Source organism: Arvicola amphibius, chromosome 5 (genome assembly GCF_903992535.2).
Source record: "Arvicola amphibius chromosome 5, mArvAmp1.2, whole genome shotgun sequence".
NCBI lineage: Eukaryota > Metazoa > Chordata > Mammalia > Rodentia > Cricetidae > Arvicola > Arvicola amphibius.
Window position 1 is genome coordinate 64946773 of NC_052051.1, and position 23146 is coordinate 64969918.

The window sequence follows — 23146 nt, forward strand, 5'->3', positions numbered from 1 at the left end:
AGAGGGATCAGTATACATGCCACCTATCTAGTAGTCTTTCTTAATGTATTTCTTTATGTCTATAGCCAAATCTTGCAGAAAGTCTCCCCCATGAAACTTGTTCCCTAGCAACCTTGAAGAAATCCATAGCCTTTCCTTTCCTGTGGAAACAAAAACATAACCTCTTCCCTAATGCAATATATTTTATGAATTCTTTTTTAAAGTTAGGTATCCCTAAAGTTTCTACACTGGTTTAATTTATCAATCCCTTTCACAATTCAGTGTCTCTTACAGCTGTCATTTGTTCATCAGCATTAAAAAAAATTCAAAGTCAACAAAACACCATATAGGATCCAGACTCCCTGTGTATTTCCATCTTTTTATGACTTCTTTTTATAATACTTTACCCTCTTTTTAAAGATTTTATTTATAAACTATTTACTTTTTTCTATGACTGCTTACACACATTTTCTTTCTTAAGCTTATCATATTTTTAACACATTCTAACCTATTTAGAGATTATTTTTTTTCCATCTGGACCTGTCTTTATTGAGTGACTCAAAACTTTTCTGACCTGGTGAGCCAAACCTTCAACTGCTAAGTACTTTTGCACTGGCAACAGACTTCATCCTACTCAGGTACATGAGATCCAAGTCATAAGCCTTGCTAAACATTTAACCCTTTAACAGTTTTGTTTCTTTAGGAAGCTGGTGCCTGTAGAGTAGCATTGCCATTTCTACTTAGCATGCTGGTAGCTATAGAGCAAAGCTGCTTAAAGGAGCTGTATGCATTTCTATCTTTTTCTTTTTCTTTTCAACTTTCTCAGGCCCTATGTAGAAGTTCATGCCTCATGTTGGAACACCAGATGTGTCAGGCTTTCTTGGACTGTGAACCAGTTCCCAAATGATGGCACAGAGGTTTATTATAAATGCTTGCCCTTCGTTTAGGTTTGTCCCACTAGCTCTTATAACCTAATGTATCCTGTTTTTCTTCATCTACATTTTGCCTTGGGGCTTTTTACCTCTCTCATTCTGTATGTCCTACTTGGAGTTTGGTTGCTTGGCAACTACCTGGCTGACTCACCCTGGGTATTTCCTTCTCTTTCTTCCTTGTTCTCTCATCTCTCAAGGCTACATGACTGTTTCTATTCATTGTCTACCCATCAGTCCCAACTATCCCTCTACTGCCTAACTATTAACTGTTTTCCTTTTTATTAGACCAATCAGGTACCTTAGGTAAGCAAAGCAGCACATTTATTACATTGTTAAACAAGTACAGCATAAACAAATATAACACATTTTTACATTGTTAAATAAATGCAGCATAAAAATGTAATACCTTTTAACATAATTAAAATAATATTCTTCAACCTAAAATGTAACACATTCTTTTACAACTGATGGAAAAATAAGTTGTCCTTTTGGTGAGCCATTGTCAGTCACCTCTTGCCTAGCTAGATGGAGAAGAGATTCAGAAGAAGTATGTTGAGATGAGATTAGATGAAAGACTCAGATACACCTAATGAAATAATTTCAATTCCATGCTAACAAACTTGTTGCCCCACAAATGGACAAAAGTATTTGATCAGTCAACATGAATACATGATAGCCTTACGCATGCAGGTTGTGCAAGAAAGAATGGAGGTGTAGAATTGGTTAAAACATGAAATTTTGTTCTATGATTTGTATATAATATTATTAAATTTTCTATATTATTATTTGTAACATAAAAATATTAATAACATAATAATTGGCATATATAGTTTTGCATTTAATAAGAATGACCCCTTCCAGATTATAAAACAATAACATGTGAATTAGGCAGATAACTATCATACTTAAAGCTATCAAAAATCTTGAATTAGGGGCATTATTAAATTGCTTAAAATTTGATTTTTAAGAATACATGGGAAATTTTCAAAAAGTTATACTTAGTGAAACAGTTAAAATGAAAAAGTGGAGTTTAAATAATCTCAATGTACCTAAGCTAGAGAACAGAAAAACAAGTAATAATAAAATAGAACAAATAGAAATAATTTATATTACATATAATCATATTAAGATAACAATTGTCATGTTCCATAACTTGTGAATCATTTGTATGAAATGTTTAATAAAGAAGTGTTTCATGTTTCAGAGTCTTACAGTTTGGGGGAAGTATGTATAGATTTTATCATGGAGTTGCTAGTAGCCCCAAAGTATAAAATCTGGAATGTTCAAAAGTCTAAAGCATTTTGAAGAACCTTCCCACTAAATAAGTACCAAATTTGGGTGGCATTTTGGACTTTCAAATTACTTTGTATTTTCTTTCTTATCAACAAATACACTATTTAAGTCTGATAGCTTTTCCAAAGTATTTTCTTTAGATGAATTGTTGACTGAGGTTTCTGTCCTGCCCTGTCCCACAGCTGTTCAGTCCCAAAGAAACACACAAAGGTCTACATTAATCATAAAATGGTTGTCCTATTAGCTCAGGATTCTTATTAACTCTTACATCCTACATTAAGCCATAATTCTTGGCTGTGTCAGCCACATGGCTTGGTACCTTTTATCAGTGAGGTATTCTCATCTTGCTTCCTCTGTGTCTTGGTGACAACTGCAGACTGAACCTTTCCTCTTCCTGGAATTCTCCTGTTCTGGTTGACCCACCTATTCTTCTGCCTGGTCACCCAGCCTATACCTCCTGCCTAGGTATTGGTCAATCAATGTTTCATTCAAGCAATACAAGTGACAAATCTTTACAGGGTAGAAGACCATTGTCCCACAGCACTTCTCCCACACACCTTTTTTTCAAAACAAAAAAACCCTGAATCTAATCTCCTTTGTTTAGCTTTGTTTCTAACCATTATCCATAGCAACTTGTAACCAATATTCTAAAGAAAGACAAACATCTATAACCCATTTTTTGGAAATATGAACATAGTTTTCCAGGTGCTTCCTGCTGATTAGGACTGCTGATAATCTTATGGGGACCTAAAGAAAATTTAGAATTATGATCATGTAATATTCTGTAAGGCTTGATTATCTCAGTCAGTAGTTTTGAAATTGTTTTGGATATAGAACTCAGACATCTGAGCCATCTGCTTCTATAAGAGATTTCTCAGGGGTGTCTTCCTTGATCAAACCTAATTCTTCTTAACACAGAATGTATCCACAGCCTCTCATTTCCAGTGGAAACAAAGGCAAAACCTCTTCTCCAAAGTAACATATCTTTTGACTTAAGCTTTGAAGTCAAGCATTTTCAAAATATATATGTTAGATTAATCCAACAACATTTATTATCAAATATCTTTTAGCAGCTGTATATTTTCTGTCTTCATGTGGCTTTCTTTTAAATTGTATGTTTTTTTTTAATTTTTATATTTTTTTTATTTTGAGACAGGGTTTCTCTGTGTATCTGTGAGCTGTCCTGGAGTTCACTGTATAGACCAGACTGTTCTTGAACTCACAGAGATCTGCTCACCTCTGTCTCCCAAGTGCTGGGATTAAAGGTATGTGCCACCACACCCAACTTCTCTCTCTCTCTCTCTCTCTCTCTCTCTCTCTCTCTCTCTCTCTCTCTCTCTCTTTCTCTCTCTATCTCTCTCTCTGGACTTTATCTTTTTTTCTTTTCTCTCCCAAGCCTATATTTTTTAAAACACACTCTGAACCATTTATAGGTTTTTTTCATCTGAATATATCTTTACTGTATATCTCTCTTTGTTGACTACATGAGTCTTTAATTTGCCAAGCAATATGGCTAGGATTAAAGCCAGGGCTTTTTCTGTGGGATCCACCTCATTCTTTAGCTTTCTGAAAGTCTAGCATCATGGCAGAGATACTGGTCAGAGCCATGTTTATTGCCACAACTCTATGGAGTTTCAAGGTCCCTGCCACCACCAAGAAGCATGCTGCCAGCTATTCATAAACACCATTTAAGTGTTCAGTGGTGGGGCCTCTTGAAAGAGCTGCAAGGATTTGCAGCTAATGCTGAGCCAGGAAGCCTCTATTAAATGATATGTGCTTGCCTCTAGCAAACAGAGCCCACCTGAGAAAATACTGCTACAAAGAAGCCGAGCTTAACTCTGTTTATTTGTGTCTAGAATTACTGCCCAAGCTCTCTCAGGTTTTATATGGATGTAGTTGTCCACATTGGTGCCATTTGTTGACAGAGGTTTCTGTACCATGTGGTCCCAGAGCCATTCAGTCCCAAAGAAACACACAGAGGTCTACACTAATCATAAAATAGTTGGCCTATTAGCTCAGGATTTTTATTAACTCCTACATCCTACATTAACCCAAATTCTTGTCTGTGTCAGCCATGTGGCTTGATAACTTTTATTAGCAAGGCATTCTCATCTTGCCTCCTCTGTGTCTGGGTGATGACTGCAGACTGAACCTTTTCTCGTGCCAAAATTCTCCTGTTCTGGTTGCCCTGCCCTTTCTTTCTCCCTGGCTACTGGCCAATCAGTGCCTTATTAAATCAATACAAGTGACAGTTCTTTACAGAGTAGAACACCATTGTCCCAAGCAATGAATCCAAGAGAATGCTTTGTTTGTCATAAGTACTTGGATTAATTGATACTCAGTTCCTCAAAGGTAACATTGGAAATATAACTGTATATAATTTGAGATTTGTTTTCCCGGAATCATTGACCATACTCTTTTTCCATTGTTGCCAGCTTCTATAATAAATAATAAAAATTGCCAGGAAATCTGTCACATGAGTTCATGCATATGCTCTTCCATATCATTGGTTCTTTCATCGATCTTCCATATGTATACTGTCCAGTGGTTTCACTGACATATCTAGCAATGAAATTTTCTTTATCTCCAAAGACAGTACTTGCTAAACTTATAGATTCCTACTCCTATCAGTTCTAAAGTACTTCAAAACATACTGTTTATAAATATTGTTTTTTCTCCATTTTGGGTAAATATACCACGTCTCCCCCTAGTCTCCAAATAAACATAAATTGAATCTCATTTTGTCATCATTATCTTTCATTTCTCTCTCTCTTTCTCTCTCTCTTTTAATTTCATCATCTTTTTGAAACATGCTGTTATTTCCTCAACTGTATCTTACAAAAAGATGGTCATTAAATATATTCCATTTATTAGAATAGTTGTAACATGTCCATTTGTGATATACATTATTGAACTAGCTTATGCATACCACTTTATTCAATATCTTGCAATTCGGTATTTGGTATTCCTGAGAGGCTAAATATTGTTTGAAGTTTTACTGTTTCTCACTCATGGTACCTTGTTACATTCTGTTTCAAATGATTTATTACTCTAGAATTTCAATTGTGTTATTTTGTAAACCTAAACAAAATTCATTCTCCAGGAATATTTTGTACTTTTTTTTACAATGCATGAAACAAAGTGATTTACTAAACTTGAGTCACATCAGATCCATTCAAAGACCCAAACTTTCTGAGAAAGTCTCAAAATCAATTGATATCCATAAGATTCAAAAGCTCACTAATACAATAAGAACACAATTATGAGCTTGCCGTATAGATAGTATGATCCATCTTGTTCAAACAGTGTCTACAATTTTCAAATAGTCCTGATGATCACACATTTAAATTATCTCTGTATTATACAGTTTTGTTGTTTAAAGGTGGGTGGAAGTGGTGGGAGATGCTTTGGGGAGCTATGATACTCTGTGAAATCTCAGCCACAAATCTAAAAATTATGCATAAAATATAGTTTTCTTTCTATTAGATCAACAACATGGTCAAACATGATCAGGGTAGACAGAGGAAGTGCCTCTTTTCAGGCAAAGCATGAGTGATGGAGGACTCTCATCGGTTAATAAAGAAACTGCCTTGGCTTTTTTGATATGGCAGGATTTAGATAGGTGGAGTAGACAGAACAGAATGCTGGGAAGAAGGGAAGTTACTCTGACGCCATGCCTCTCCTCTCTGAGACAGACGCCATGGAGCCAGTCGCCAGTTCATACATGCTGAATCTTTCCCAGTAAGCCACCACCTTGTGGTGCTATACACATTACTAAACATGGGTTAAAGCAAGATATGAGAATTAGCTAATAAGAGGCTGAAACTAATGGGCCAGGCAGTGTTTAAATGAATACAGTTTCCGTGTAATTATTTCGGGTGTAAAGCTAGCTGTTTGGGATCTGGGCAGGATGAAAAGCAGGCCTGCTTGCCTCCTCACAACACATAAGAAAGTGTTTGAGAATTATAATTGTGACAACAAAAACAGAGATAAATAAGGATCAATGTTTCAGCATTGATAAATAGTATCTGAAATATGTAAAAGAGAGATAAAAGCATTTTGAATTGTATATTATCATGGTATATGTCACAAAGAATCTGTGATATTAGCATAATGTCAAATACATGGAAAGTCAGTTATATGTCAATTTGTTTATTATTCTTTGCTGTGGCAGATAGCTACCTGCTAAAAATGAGAAAAGTATAACCAGGTAGACAATATACCTACCTTCTAATAATTAGTAAAGTATAATCAGAAAATTATATGATGATTCAGAAGTGATGTAGGTGTGTCTTCTATCTATCTGATGATTTCATTGGTTAACTAATAAAGAAAACTGCTTGGTCTGATAGGTTAGAACATAGGTGGGTGGAGTAGACAGAACAGGATGCTGGGAGTGAGGCAGATGCCTCAGGCAGATGCAATGAAGCTCTGACCCAAGATGGACGTAGGCTAGAATCTTTCCGATAAACCTCCCTTCATGGTGCTACACACATTACTAAATATGGGTTAATCAAAATGTGAGAGTTAGGCAGTAAGAGGCTGAAGCTAATGGGCTAAGCAGTGTTTAAAAGAATACAATTTGTATGTTGTTATTTTGGGTGAAAAGCTAGCCGTGTGAGATCCAGGCAGGTTGAAAAGCAGGCCGGCCTGCTCGCAGTTCACACTACACAGAAGAATAAAAGATTTCAATTGTATGAGTTGGGTAGAAAGTTAGTACACATTAATTATATACAGATCTAAATTAATTGTCAGAACTATATAAATATTCTATCAATACTAAATAGCCTGCTTGAAAATTGAGAGTTCATACAATCAAAATAATAAATGTTGTTTTATATAAGTAAGGAACAAAATAGCCATAAATTCCTTCGATTTATTTATGACAACTGTTCTTGATCATTCATGTACATGTATTTTGTCATTTTTCTTAGAATATCCAGAGAAATATAAATGTTTGGAAGTTACAAAGCGTCATTTATCCTCTGATCAAGGAGATATTTTTCACTTTAGACATGGTATTCTTGATGATTTATTCCTCTGAATAAAGCTTTATTATTTAGGATATTCATTGGGTTATTTTATAGTCTGAAATTGGATTCCTTCCCTAGACAGGCTTCACACTTTTTTACATTACATGAATCAAAGTGATTTACAAAACTGGAATCAGTTAAGATCTCTACAATGACCCAACCTAGTGAAATAGTCACCCACTCAACTGCTAGCACAGGGACCCCAAGATAATAAAGCTTCATTCTTCTGAATAATCTCAGAACCCAAATACTCTTTATAAATGGAACTTCAAAGATTTTTAAAGAAAGTAATAGTGTCTTCCTCAAGAAATTATGTCAAATGAAACAACATATTTTCATTTAGTTCTGGAGTAGATAGTTCATCCATAATTAGATGCCCTCTTTTTGGAGATTTACCCTTATACCATATTATGTATGAAACAGTTCATAATATTGTTTATGGCCCTGTACATACCAAACTGCAGTAGAATGTGCAAACAATTCCTGTTGCAAACACGGAGCCCCAGAGATGAAACCCAGTTACTACAAAAGAAGAAAAAACATTAAAGCAACTGTCTCTGTGAAAAGTAAAACAACAAACTTGACCTCCTCTGATTCTTTATATTCAATTCTTCATTCAGCTTTGTTGGTGCTTCTTGACCATGTCTACTGAGAAGTCAGAAGCCACCTATACTGATTTCAAAGTTTTTATTCTGTCATTTATTTATAAAGCAATATTCATAACATTGCATGGAGGAAAAGCATGAATTTCAAGCTTGCTGCTAATTTTTATGATTAAATGTATACTAGATATACTTCTAGGCAATACAGAAAATAGTCTTGAAGCTAAGTTTTTGAGGAAATAGTACTTCCCAATGTAAATACACAGCTTAATTAATTTGATTAACAAGTTCTTTCAATATAGGAGATGTCACTGAGAAAACAAAATTCTGTGTTTGTTATTTTTTTAGTTGTTATTTTTCTTTATTTTTATTTTTAGGATTCTATAATCTTGAAAGGATCAACTATACATCTCAATGTAATTATAAACACCTTTTACTCTTATAGTCCGGTTTTCTATTTTATGAAGTGTTCTTCAACACCGATGACCTTACCTAGTATTTAATACTTATGAATGTACAATACCAAATCTGCCGTCATTTCAAAGATTGGAAAATAAAACTAAAACACCCAAACAAACAACATAAAATTGAACTGTCTGTTTACAATCAAGCAATTTTGTAAAGCAAAATGCAGTAAGTAATAGTTTCTATTATTTTCAGTTTTCAGGAGATTTTTAGAGCTTCACACATGTGACTGTTACAATCATTCCGAGCCCATAACTACAGGATATCTCTCCCATAAGGTATCAAATATATGTATTTCTTCAAAGCTAAGAATTCATAAATCTTGAGGTGACATATGTCAGTAACTCACCTTGATTGAGAGCCAGAGCAGGAGCATACACCACAACTCCAGTGTAGAGAATCTGGTGTAGACACCGGAAGAGAGAGAAAGTGCCATGAGACATAACCCTTCCTAGAAAGTTCTTTATTGATCTTGGTCTGAATAACTTACTTCCTTCAGCTTGTTCACTAAACATTTCATTCTCACACACTCCTATTTTAAGGTGGCTTACTCTCTATTTGTAGAGGGAATTCACCTACAAGATTAAGAAACATGGTTAGATCTTAAAGGTTCCTTTTAATTTTAATGTGCTATATTTATATTTGGCATTTTCTAAAAGATAAACAGCAACTCCATGATGGGCTGAGGGGATGACTATCTCAGGTTTGGGTCTGCAAAATCCACACAAATACTTCTAGGCTTGGCAGCTTCCTTGTAATTCCAGCTGCAGAAGGTAGAGGGATCCTTGGAACAAATTGGCTGGAGAAGCTGGCTCTATTGGTGAGTCTGGGATCGATTAATAGACACTGCCTTCAATAGTAATATAAAAAAGCAATCCAGGAAGATACCTAACATCAGTTTTGGTCCAACTCACACACACACACACATACACACACACACCTGTGCACTTGTATATATGAAAATGTGCACATATACAGATATGCACGGGGCACATACAAACACATAAAACAGGAAATTAAAATAATTTTTAGTTTAAAGCTTGAAAGCAATTTAGAAAACAGATTCAAAACTCCCTCTCCTGGCTCCCTTCATGCACATAAACGATGTGCTCTCTGCTGGCCTCATGAGAAGCTTTACTAAAGAATGAAGTTCATTTAAGCAATTTGCTACAAAAATAAAAACAAATAGAAAACCTGAGCTTAAAATAGAGATGGGAAAGTTTCTGAGAAGGAACTATTTACGGAAAATTGATATCGAAGACAGCCTTCATTATCAGAACTTGATCTAATTCACATAATTGCAGTTGTTTCACTGGTGGAAATTAGCCAACTTCAATTTTATTTTAAACTGAATTTCATTATCTAAACTATGTGACTATGCATCCCATGTGAATGCCATGACTTTAAAATGCAAATGTGGGCTATTAAAGAAGTATTGCTTTTTCACTAATTGCTTCTTCAGTGTCAAATGGTCAACCCTGAAAACACATATACAAGGAACATTGTATGGACTGGAAGGGTTATATTTACGAATACATGTGTATATACATGTGTATATATGCATGCCATAACAATTAGTGAAAAGGGGGGCCATGAATTTGAAGTGTGGGTTATATGGAATTGTTTGGAGGGAAGGAAAGGAAGGGAGAAATGTATTTAAATTAAAATCTAAAAAAAAAACTGATTAGGATAGGAGACTTATAGTGTGTACTCTGATGCACTCACTATTTCATTAAATATTGCTAACAGCTGCAAAGGAAATATTATTTGCCTCTATTTTAGATAAACCCTTCAGGCAGAGTTTCAGGAGGGCAGGAAGTTATCTTGTAACAGAGAGTACTTGGAGGTTAGCAGAAAGCAGTGTCCGTGTGTACAGATAAGCTTGGGCAACTTAAAGAATCCTAAAGCCCATGTGGGGATAGATTCCAAAAGAAGGAAGTATGTATACTAATGAAAATAACTATTGTAGAGCAATTAGGCTTTTTGGTGTGACTCAGTTTATCAGTTTAGAAACCTAAGCCAGGTATAGTCACACATAACTGATCCTAGGACTTGAGATACAGAGGCAGGAGAATTTGCAGCCTGGTTATATTGGGAGATTTTGTCTCCAAACAGAATAGTAACAAAATAACTTACCAGGACATTTCATAATTAAATCTTTAAAAAGTAGAAAGGATGAAATAAATTTGAAGAAATTTTTTCTCTGTGGTTTCTGACACAATTTGTTTTTAAATATATATATATATACATTTATGATATATACACAATTTGTATGTATATGTGTATATATGTATGTTTTGTATGTGTGTTTTCTTTTGAGACAAGGTCTCTCATACACAGTTTGTATGTATATGTGTATATATGTATGTTTTGTGTGTGTGTTTACTTTTGAGACAAGGTCTCTCTCAAAGCTCTGGTTAACATCACTATGTAAACCAGAGTGTCCATGAACTCAGGGAAATCCACCTGCATCTGCCTCACCATGCTGCGATTAAAAACCTGGGTTACCATGCCCCATTAACAGTTTGTTAGTTGTTAGCCCCGAAAGAGGACTCTATGCTGAGTAGATTCGTCTAAAGATAAATACACATCTTAAAAGTGCTATCTTTAGAAGATGAGAGTAACTCTTAGTATCAAAGCTGTCCTTTAGTTGAGAGCACCCCCCCCAATAAACATAACTGAAGCTATTTCTTGTCACCCTCAGTTCCCAAACCTGTCAAACAGCCCTTCTTACCGTCTGTACAATGTAGATGACCGTTGCTGCATAGCGAACTGTCTTGTTGAATCGTAACTGTAAATACTGAAAAACAGACAAAGGCAAGCAGTTTTAAGCAAGAGATGTCTCTTAGTTTTCCATGCTGTAAAGAGACACTGTGACCATAGGAAATAATTAATTGGGGCTCGCTAACAGTTTCAGAGGTTTAGTCCATTATCATCATGGTGAGGAGCATGGTGGTGTGCAGGCAAACATGTTGCTGGAGAGGAAGTAGCTAAGAGTTCTAGATCCTGATCCTCAGGCAGCAGGAGGAGAGAGCCACTAAGCCTGGCTTGAGTTTTTGAAACCTCAAAACCCACTCCCAGTTACAGTTTCTCTACCAAAATCATATCTTTTAATTCTTCTCAAGTAGTTGCAGTCTCTGATAACTAGGCATTCAGACATATAAGCCTTTGGGAGCCATTCTTATTCAAAGCACAAGCAGCAAACACTCTTTTTTTATTTTCTTGGTATCTCTATGGGTTTATGGTGCCATTTTATTGTATATATCCTTGGAAGTAGCAGGAAGGGAAAAAGCATGGATTGCTGAAAGTCAAACATATATTAAAATACAGTTCTCACAATAGTCATGGAAGGCAATTGGGATGCTTGTATCAAAATTTAGGTTGTATCATTTTTTATTCAGGGGTCTTCCTGTTTGATACCCTTCCCCTTCATGGAAATTTATCCTTTGTATCCCTTCTGCCGACAATTTAGCTTAATTCTTTGTTTCTTTTTTTTTTTTTTTTTTTGGAATAATTCTGTAACACTCTCATTGGTCACTGTAAAACTAAGGCTTGGAGTGTTCTATTAGCTCTTGCCCCCCCCCCCCAACACACATTGTATCTCTTAAGAGAGTTCTGATCATACCACTCTTAAAATATCCAGTGATTCTTTATTGATGCCAAAACAATGTGTACCTCTCCAGTTTGGTTTGCACTGTTGCCTGGCCACACCCATCTATCTCATGTTATACCTGTACCTTCTTATTATTTATTCTCCATATTAAATTATATTCATTGCTAAACTGGTAATTATTGTTTTTTACATCTTTAATATTTTAATTGTATTACTTTCTTCTTCCATTTTTACCCTCTAGTCCCTTCCAGCTACCCTTCTTCAAATCCTTTTTATGTCCCATCAAGTTGATATCCTCTTTTTCTTTGACTGTTATTGTTATAAACATATGTGCATGCTTATGCATATGTCTCTTATGTACAAATATCTATAAGTAACCTGTTGTACCTTTTGTTGTTGTTGTTGTTTGTGCATATGTTTTCAAAGCTGATCATTTTATACTTGGCATCCAATAAGGGGACAGTTTCTACTCAGCTGCAACACTGATGAACCACAAGAATTATCATCATGACACGATATTTGTAAAGGTGGCAGCCAATAGCTCTTTAGTTTTTTTCTACTTTCCTATATTAATTAAAAATGAAAGAGACATTCTGCTCAAATTAGGTTTGAAACTTGTTTTCAACTCTGTTAGTTATCTCTCAGGAAGATTACTCCTTATTCTTATGCATATGCTGTCTTCTGAGCTCTGTAGCTCAGACACACTGAATATTTTTAAAGCTATCAGTCTGTCTGGTTATGTGTGGGTATGAGTGGCTTAAAATAGTAGAAATTTATAACCTTTCATTTCTGAAGATAAAAAATTCACAATGAGTTTCCCCAGGACCAATCATTGTTACAGTGCCACATTCCCACAGAGATGCCTAACAATAAATCCACTTTGAGCTTCTCTGAACTTGTTGTCTGTTGGCAGGCCTTTGCTTCTCACTCCATCACTCTGGAGTCTTGCGTCTCCTTCTATGGACTAAGACTATTTTCTCATGCATGATGCCATATAATTCTACAGCTGATTATATTTTCTCTCCTTTTCAATATATTTTTCACTCACCTATTGGTTGTCTTTGTTGGATATATAAACTTTTTAAATTCATTTTACATACCAACTACAGTTCCCCATCCCCCCTCCAACTCACCCCATCTACTCCTCAGAAAGGATAAGGCCTCCCATGGGGAGTCAACAATGCCTAACACATTCAGTTGAGGAAGGACCAAGCCACCCATTGACTTCCTGCATCAAGACTGAGCAAGGAAAGATATATATCAATATAATATTGCCTCCTTTTCAGCTCTCATGACCCACATCCAATTCATGAAAGGAACCTGATACTTATACCACTTTTGATCTCTTTAGATACTGTTTTAAAAATATCTTTTCTCTATATTTTGGTGATAAACTCCTAGTTACTCCAATTACTTCAGAAGTCAAAACCCTAAAATCATTCTCGGCATTCAGCTAAAATATGTCCCTAAACCATAAACCACATAAAACATGTCATTCCTCATTCAAGTAGCATAATGACCTATCTACAAAGATTAAAAACTAATTCCGCCATAGATTGAATGGAAATTCTTATAAGATTTTATTAGATATTAAATATCCATTTTAAGGTAATTAATTTATATTACTTTTGCTAAAGTAATATTCCATAATATTTAAATATACTACTATCAAAATAATTCCACAGACTCTAATACAAAGGAAAAACTACCATAAGTGTCCAGAGATCACTGTTCAAGACATTATAACCTCTGAACTTTTTTTTTATGAAAACTTAGGAGTAAGCAGTTTAAGGGTCATCCAATAAAAGAAACTGGCAATAATGATAGAATATGGAACGTACTTTAAAAATTTAAGAGTAAATAATAGGCTGGGCTTATTAGCACAGAAAAAGAAAACTGGAGATAAAGAAAATGTATGCTGTTGAAATTGAGCTAATTCTAATTTATAACATATGGGCAAAAATAATTTCTATGCTTTCACATGGGATGTAATAGTAATAAAGTTCACAGTCATCTTGAAATCCCACTGTGTATCAAACATCCAACTCACTGGCTATTAAAATACACACACACACACACACACACACACACACACACACACACACACATATATATATTACATATTGTACCATATTGAAAAATAGACCCCATCCAGTCTATGGAGCATTTTGTTGACTAATGATTGATGAGGGAGGAACTAGACCCCTAGAGACAGTGCTACCCTTGGAAAGGTGGTCCTGAGTTGAATAAGAAAACAGGCTTCAAAAGTCTTGTAACTAGAATGTCTTCATGGTCTCTGCTTCTGTTCCTACCTCAGGTTCCTGCCTGGAGTTCCTGCCTTAGCTTCCTTCTATGGTGAATTGTGATGCAAGATGAAATGAACACTTTCCTTCCCAAGTTGCTTTTGGACAGTGTTGTATCACCGCAACTGAGATCAAACTAGAATACCCAACCCAAAACTGATGGGTTCAAAACTAAAGAATAACCTTGAGTTATTCTTCACCACTCTGAGGATAATGGCTACTCCTCCCTTCTTTCTCCAGGTTCCCATGTAGCTCTAGTCAAGTGCAAGATCAGTGGCTTGAGGTATCAGATGGCCTAGCCGACATACATATTTGGACGTGGGCAGTCAGTTAGCTTACTCCTGTTCTTTTTGAGTCCATGCATGTTACAGAGCTGGACCAGCATTCCAGCTTCCTTGGTTGCATAGCAATATCATGGCAGTATTCCCAGGGGCAAAACACAGAAGATGTAAATTTCATGAGATCTATAATCCAAACTTACTCATTGTTTGAAATTTTTAATCATCACTGAAGGATTATGGCCAGTTTAAGAGTGGTGGGCATGATTCTGGCAGGCCTTCTTCTTCTCCTGAATTCCCTTTGCCTTGATAAAAACAACTTTTAGACTACATTTCTTAAGTTAGTCCCCACGGTCCATTCCCTTATTTAACCACTTCCTCCTTCTGAGTCTAACTACCAAGGCCCAGCTAACAAAGTGTTGAAGTTAACCAATGAAAGGCTCTGAAGAAGGACGCTTAAAAGAAATCCCACACTAGCTCAGAATTGAGAAATAGATGGTTATTTATTTAGGGATAGACTCACAGATCAGAATCCTCTGCTGGAACAGAGATAAGAAACAGAATCCCACAGCGGGTAACTACTGGCTGTAGGACTTCCTACAGCAAAGCTCCCTTTGGATTACCCAATTAAAATTAAACACCTCATGCCAACATGGAGTTTCCCCTTGTACCTTTATAAACTACCATTTTCCTATGTGTCATCTCTGTCTGTCTTTCCAGAGGCAGTCCTTTGTCCTCTGGGACAAATACCCCTCTGCCCTTTCCCTGGCTCCCTTTTCCTTCTCCATCTTCTTCTATATCCTGTGTTTGTCTCTTACTCCTTGCCCTCTGTTCTTCTAAGGCAAATAAATCTTTGTGCTCAGAACTTGGTCCTGGGTGTCCTGAGCCAACACTTTTCCTTTCAGTTAAAGCAAATGACAAAGCAGACTGATGTTCAAGGAATGGAATATATTGTCCACTTATTTTAGTCTTTCATAACTGAAAAGATCCTTAAAGTAATATATTTTATTGTATAATGGGATACAAACAAAGATATCCCAAATACCACAGTGTTGTAAATAGGGGACAATGAAAAAATTAAGAATGTTAGCATACCATTCCAGTCCAGATCTTTAAAAAATAATTCCACATAAAATCTCATCCACTATAGAAATCCTTCAAGACCAGAGTTATTACAATACAATATGAAGTACTTAAGAAGTTTTCCTGTCATGAAGCAAGCATGTGGCAGAATTAGCACTCAAAGTCAAGTAGGCTTACATTAGAGTTCTTGGTGTTACCTTCAGGCCATACCGCCAATTCTTGTGAAGCACTGGCCAATCCCAAAATAACCTCATGGATACTTAAATAATCTTCATGTTCTCTTTTACCAAGGTTTTTAAGTATCTTAGACTAACAGTAGTACTTTTAAAACAGGTTTGTATCTAAATTTAACATGGAAATTTGAAAGGAGTCTTAAATATCTTCAGTTATGTGTTTGCAGTTTGTTTGTCTTTGTAATATCTCATCTCATCACTTGACCAAAATTAGTTACAAGTTACAAGGATTGGAGAAGAAAGGTTGCTCCATGTGAGCACACTGTTCAATCGTTTTAAAGTAAACACAGAACCCTTGGTAATCTAACTCTGTGTTTCCATGGCCGTATATACTCAAATTTGGCTCCAAAACAAGTTATCTCTTATTCCCTGAGGTGAGTGCTGTGATTTTTGTGCCAACAAAGACTGGATGTGTTGATACAAATAAAATACTTCCAATAGTACTTAGCTCACACTAAATACTCTACATATGATCTGTGTTATATTTTATGAATTTATTGTTTGTCCCCTTTGCATGAAATTGACCCCACGAGGGCAGGCAATTTGTTTAGCTCATGTCCTCAAAACCTGAAGATGTACACAAGATGAGTAAATGCTTTATGAGTATTTCTGGAATGAATGGCTAATCATAGCACATATTCCAAGAAGAAACATGGACATAAGAGTTGAGAATGTCAAAAATATTTCTAGAACAAAACTAGAAAATCCCAGCTACACATTCTTTAGTCAGATCTTCACGTATGGATGGGAAAATGCATTGTCAAACATACATTAGTGTCTAATGGCATGTTTGCACAGTTTTAGAGCTAATCATAAATTTAGCTAGTATATCTTGAATTTGTGTCTCATACTGTACCTGTTGAATTGTCCAACTATGATTAATTTCTCAGCATCAGGATAATTAATGTTGAACATTTGGGATATGATGGACTCTGTATGTGTTAAGATCTTCTTTAAAGTATTCATTTGCCTAAATGGCTTTGGAAAGCTAAAGAAACTTTTCACAATAATTTATCTCACTGATTGGTTAAATAAGTTTTTTATAAGTCTTCTGTTGTAACTTTCAGAGTTTTCATTAACTATGAAATTCTATGTTGTGGTTGCTGTTTTTTCACCCAAAACTGCCTTTTTATTAACCTTAAATATTGGGCATGAAAATTCAGTTTTGAATATGTTGATTTTCCTGAACATTGCTTCAAAACCAAAATTCCATGGTCTTATTTCCTACTCATTACAATTATTTGCATATTTTTATCATTAAGGAAGTCCTTCCTACAAAAATATTTCTCACTTTTCCAAAATATTTCTAATTGATTCTTAAAACTGAAGTGCAGTAATAATTACCATTAGAGATCTATTATTTGATAGAAGCCCATAAAAAAGAATATATACAAATTTGCTTCTCGGTAGACTTTTGTCTAGTATTAAAAAATACCTAACTTACCCATCTAGACCTCAGTTTTCTCAGCTGACAAATTATAATGCTAATAGCATTGTTTTATTTGCCTTTCAGAACAATCAAGCTAATGATAATGTCTCTTCATTATCTCTCACTAACTAAATATTATAAATATTTATTTTAATTTATATTTAATTTATAATATTATAAATTATACTTAATTTATAAGTATTATAAATGTAAATATTTCTCACTTTTCCAGAACCTATTTTATATATTTGTCCTCATTAAATCATGGAAATAACCAGTGGGAGTAACATTATTAGCTGCCTTCTACACAGTGTCAAAACACAGTACCCCCACCCATAGTACATACTATTTTTTTTTAGCAATGTGAAGTTGCCTTGAAAATATCCCATTATTGATGTCAAAATGATATGCATTAATGAAACAACAAAAAGTTAAGGAAAAGGAAGACCCTTCGAGTGGAAGTGGCATCTCCAAAGGCACTGGAGGGGGACGAAATGGTCTCTTACCTCATAGGTGCTTGTGATGCCAGATCTGTAGAACACAGGAAGAAAGAGTTCAGATGTGAAGAGGACCACAAATGCGTATGAAATGATGAAAAGGAGGAAGGATGCCCCAAAGCGGTAGACTTCAGCAGGAGTCCCCAGGACAGTGACAGCTGACATGAAGCTGGCTGTCAGAGACAAAGCTACTGGGCCAAAGCTCATTTGCCTCCCTCCAACCAAGAATTCCCGAGACGTTGCTTTTTTTCTCTCCTTTATGGCAAAAAACACACCAATTCCAGAGGAAATGACGAAGAGGCCTGCAAACACAACATAATCCCAAGCTTCAAAGTTCTTCACCTCCATGCTTGGAAGCAGAAGACGATAATCTCTTGCAAGTAGGTCTCAGGGAGATGTTTCCAACAGCAGATGCTCTTTTGAGAGGGAAGAATGTGATTCTCTGAGGGGTTTAAGGCTCATCGACACGTGTAAATTTTCAGATACCAAATTATCCTCAAAGTTCTCAAAAGTTGACTGTAAAAAATAATCAGTGGTGGCACTGGTACCAGAGGGAAAATGAGAAATACAAAGGTAACTGATCACAAGCCGGCTGCTGCTACACTCCTGCAACACATGCCAGAGAAGGACTTCAGATGTGTTCTGAACTTAACAACTGGGGGTAGAGGGAGTTGGTTCGCCAACTAGCATGCTTTTTTATCTCCTAGATATTTTCAAATAAAAGTTAAATATTATTAGGGAACAGGGAAGTGATAAATTGTGACTGCTTCAGCATTTCCTGAAGTGGAATCTGAAAATGCAGACTCGATTGTCCGTGGCATCTGCCTCCTGACTAAGGGAGTGCGGAGGGTTCATACCTATAACTGCCTGTGCAGTGCGGTGGAGGGTAAAGAGCAAAAACTAGCAATCCAAAGACCTTTGCTCACGTCAAGGCTCAATCACAACTGAGTTACTGTTAATAAACTATTTCATTTCCCTGAGCTTTCCCTGGAATACTGGGATAAAACAACCTGAGACCTTGAATCTCAAACTTCCTGACCTTGGCACTTACAATGGGAAAATGTCTAAATATAATCCCTTAATTTTATTTAGATAAATTAGATAAAAAAAATTCTCACTTGATTCTCAGAGTCAAAAGATGAATTTAACCAGTAACTGATAAGTTGCTAGCACTTAATTTTCTCTGTCACTCCTTCATTTTCACCTGTTTCTTATACTTGTATCCAAAGGCTAAATTAGAATTAGGAGCAAGAAAGGACAAGGAAGATGGAGTAGCAGATCCCTGCCTCTACTCTATATGGACTCACGAGCAACTGGAAGCATCTCTAGGAGAACATTTGTGAGAGATTCTCTAGTCACACGTCTTCTCTGTACCCATCCCTACAAAGCCTTTCTGATACACAAGATCTAATTCTGTCTCCTCAGCTTTGTAGCCTCACTGACTCCTCTGGTTCAGTTCTCTGGAACTCCCTTAGTTCTTGCTTCATACCCTGATATTTTCTAATCTATTTTCAGCAATTTCTGCCCACCCCAGCCTGATTGTGTGTGCCAAGAAGTCTGATGCTACAAATGACTGTCTTCCTAGAGATTGACTCCTTTAACTACAAACCATTATAGAAAGTAGCCAAAGACCAAAAGGTAAAATTTTAAATTATCTATGATGGTCAAAGACACTTTCTATCAAACAGAAGAAACTCTTTTTGCTTGGTTTGTTAGCTGGTTTTTTGAGACAGAATTTCTCAGAGTAGTCCTGACTGTCCTGGCATTCACTTTGTTGACCAGGTTGGACTCAAACTTGGAGATCCACCTGCCTCTTCCTCTCAAGATCTGGGATTAAAAGCAAGTACCACTACCATTGGGCCAGAAGAAACTCTCAATTTTGCTTTTGGATGACTGAGCAAGCCTTTATTATTGATTATGATTATTAGTTCCAGGTAGATGGTATTCTCGTTTCCTAATTCTCTTTTGGAACCTCTATTAGATATGAGAATATTCTGACAACAGTTACAAGAAATATGAAGACCTCTTAACCCACATTAGCCTCTTTGATTTCAATTATTTAAACTTTTCCTTCTATTTGTACGGTTGATGGCATTGTTATAAATGGGACACCATGGCACAGCCATATCTGATGGGAACAGCAAAAGTTCTGAAGCCAGCACAGCTGCTTGGCAAAGATCCCACAAAGCTGAGTCACATTATAGCTGTCATGCAACTTTTGTTTTTGATCTCCACGTGATGCATGGTAGGAGGACTTTTAATATTTATACAACTTGGGTATATTGGACTATCATATGGACTGATAGAAATTTCTTAAGGATCATGGATGTCTTCTCCTGGAAGAACTGCTTCTAAGCTTCCCCGGGAAAATCCGGAGCATACTCCTCCTGCTTTTAGGGAGTTATCTTTATCTACTTGGAAGTCTTATGCCTTGGAAGTTGTGACATACACAAAGAAAGCAGAGACCTCTTTATGAGGCTCTGAGATAGTCTTAAAAACATCTTCCCCTACACTTACTCAAGAACAAGATAATCAATACAAAGTAAACTTTAAAAGGTCAGCACTGTCTGGTGGGCTAGAGAAGTTGGTCACAGATCAGATTGCAAACTTTTTCCCACTATATACTCAGGCGATTACATGGCATATACAGCAACAAAGTTAGATTAGCTGAAATTACCTCGGCCCTACATAGAGATTTATATTGGTGGACAAAGAACAGTATAGAAAGACAAAAAAGAAAAAAGAAAAGAAAAAGAGTGAGGTGTCAGGTCCTTCCTTTCTTGGAAAATTTCGCTCATAGAGAACCACTGTGCTGTAATATGGCCAAGAAGCAAAAGAATGCCAGGATTACACATTTAAACAAACTATAGAACAATATACAATGTAAAACATTATATTATACCTAAGCTAAATAACTACTGCAGCAATTGGCCTGAGGACTCTACTTGAGCACTCTAACCATTAAGAGTTAATAATACACTGCGTGGGGCATGGCAATCTTCCCTGGCTACCTTGGAGATTTTCTTTCTGTCTAAGCCACAAGAACTGTCAGCCTGAGAACAAGCTATCATATAACTCTAGGCTCTGAAAAATTGGGTTATGAGGTTAGTGAGTAAAAATGATTATAAAATATAATGCTGTTTATCAATGATGACTAAACTTAAGGGGAAATGGTTGTATAAGATAACTCTGTTCTGTCACAATTCATCAATGATGACTAAATTTATAATCCCAGATGTTCAAGAAAAAAGTTAGACACATGTCCAGAAAAAAAATGATCTGCATTTGGTAACAACATGAATCTATCCATGCTTACTGAATTCTATATAAATAAAGAAGCATTCTGACTGCCAGTCAACCAGGTTGTAAGATTCTCACCATCTCTTCTTCCTTCACCTACTCCTTGCCTCCTCTCTGGAACCTGTCAATCACCAGTGCCTGCCACCAGAAACACTGACTCTCTACCTTCTTTACATTGATCTACACTTTTAATTATGTTTATCATGAAGTATGGGCATTTCTTTCTCATTTTCTTTAATTTATTCAGCTTTGTAGATACTGTACATTTATAACCTGAAAGTTTGTGGTACTCTCATCTCAAGTAAGTCTTCCAGCCCTGCTCTTTTTTTTCTTATACTGTAAATTTGGTTTGTATCCATAAAACATTTTAAAATACTTGCTTCACTATTTGAAGCTTTTCTAATCATGACACCCACTGTGGTGCTCTGTGATTAGGAAGCTTTACGTTATTGCTGTAATTACTTCTGTACTACGCACAGTGAACATGGAAATTGTGCATGCTGTGGCAGAGCAGCTCTATAGCAATATGTTACAATGACTCATAAGTGTTCCACTAAGAGAAAGAGTCACATAGCTTTCACATTAAATCACTACTGCAAGGAGAAACTCTTAAGGGAAATTAAAATTCCTATGAAGGTGAACATTAGGAATAAAAGCAACCTTCATACTCAAGTAGAGAAAGCTGTAGTGGTATGGATAGGCAAACTAGCCACAACATTCCCTTAATCTTAACCTTAATTTAGAAGAGATTCTGCTCTTTTTACTTCTATGAGGCCTGGAAGAACTGTATAGAAACTATAGAAGAAAAATTCTAATCTAGCTAGGGTTATTTTATAGGGTTTAAGAAAGAAAGCCATTTCAACACATAAAAGCTCATGATTATACCAGCAACTGGTCATGCAGACTTTGCAGTAAATTATTCAGAAGACCTATTCAAATTAATGGAGGAAGATGGCTCCACTAGATAATAGATTTTTCAGGGCACATGAGTAACTTATTATTACATTAAGAAATTACCCACAACATTAATGGCCAGAGAATAAAGACTGATGCTTGGCTTCAAAAGAAAAGCTAAGTCTCTTGTCAAGGGCCAGTGTAGATAGATGTCTTTAAGTGGAAATCAATGCCAATTTACCATTCTGAATACTCCTAGGCATCCAAGTATGCCCTAAATGAAATAATAATACTTTGGTAACTACATATCTATGTTATAACATTATTCACTGACTTTAAGCCAACTGATAAGCAAATGATCCTTATATAAATATTACTATACATTCACAATATACCTGGCCACCCAAGATGTTGACAATAGTAATTGTGTTCAATGCTTTTTCATGTCTGCTGATGATAACCATCATTATTCAGCCCATGGACCAAGGCATAATTTTAATTTTCAAGTCATATTATTTAATAAACACTTTTGATAAGGCTAGCTTCCACACATAGTGATTCCTCTGACAGATGTGGACACAAGAAATTGAAAACTTGAAGGATTCACTCTTATAAATGCTACTAAGAATATTATTGATTACTGGGACAAAGTCAAACATGAAAATTAACAAAAGTTTAGAAAAAGTTGATCCCAAATGATTTTGACTATTCAAGATTTCAATGGATAAATTAACGGCAAATATGGCAGAAATGACATAAAAACCATAGTTAGAAATGAAGTAAGGGGATATGACTCGATTGTAGAAATCGCATGGTAAAACCTGAATTCATGATGCTGTCTGTTGGTGGAGAAATATACTGCTCATTTGTTTGTTTGTTTAGTTTTAGGTAAAAATCTACTACCAATAAAGGTGCTATTAATGTTATTGATGCAAGAAAAATATTTATAATAGATTTATAATATTACAACCTTTGTTACCCAACTTGTATTAATGCGTGATGACATTGGCTCCAATTTTGAAAATTCTACTGTGAAAAAAGTAAAATACTACCAAACACTATGGTGTGCAGAAGAAAAGTCTTTCATGGAAAAGGGAGTTAGTCTACTTAGCAATATTCACTGTTCTTTTATCTTAAACTCTTGCCACAGACACCCAACCTTCAGCAAGCACCACTGATTAGTAGTAATTAACATTAAGGCAAGATGGTGCT

At 35.8% G+C, this 23146-nt stretch overlaps 1 protein-coding gene across 1 annotated transcript in view; it reads right to left on the reverse strand.

Annotated features, from left to right (window-relative positions):
• Positions 1-18094, reverse strand: part of Slc5a12 (solute carrier family 5 member 12) — a 47114-nt gene extending 29020 nt beyond the window's left edge. Inside the window, exons 1-4 of the mRNA XM_038331420.1 lie at positions 17750-18094; positions 11039-11104; positions 8654-8705; positions 7692-7759 (exon numbers count right to left, since the gene is read on the reverse strand). Coding sequence (XP_038187348.1) covers positions 7692-7759; positions 8654-8705; positions 11039-11104; positions 17750-18088 — 525 coding nt within the window. The 5' untranslated portion in view covers positions 18089-18094. The remainder of the gene's footprint in view (positions 1-7691; positions 7760-8653; positions 8706-11038; positions 11105-17749) is intronic.
• Between the last annotated feature and the right edge of the window lie 5052 nt (positions 18095-23146).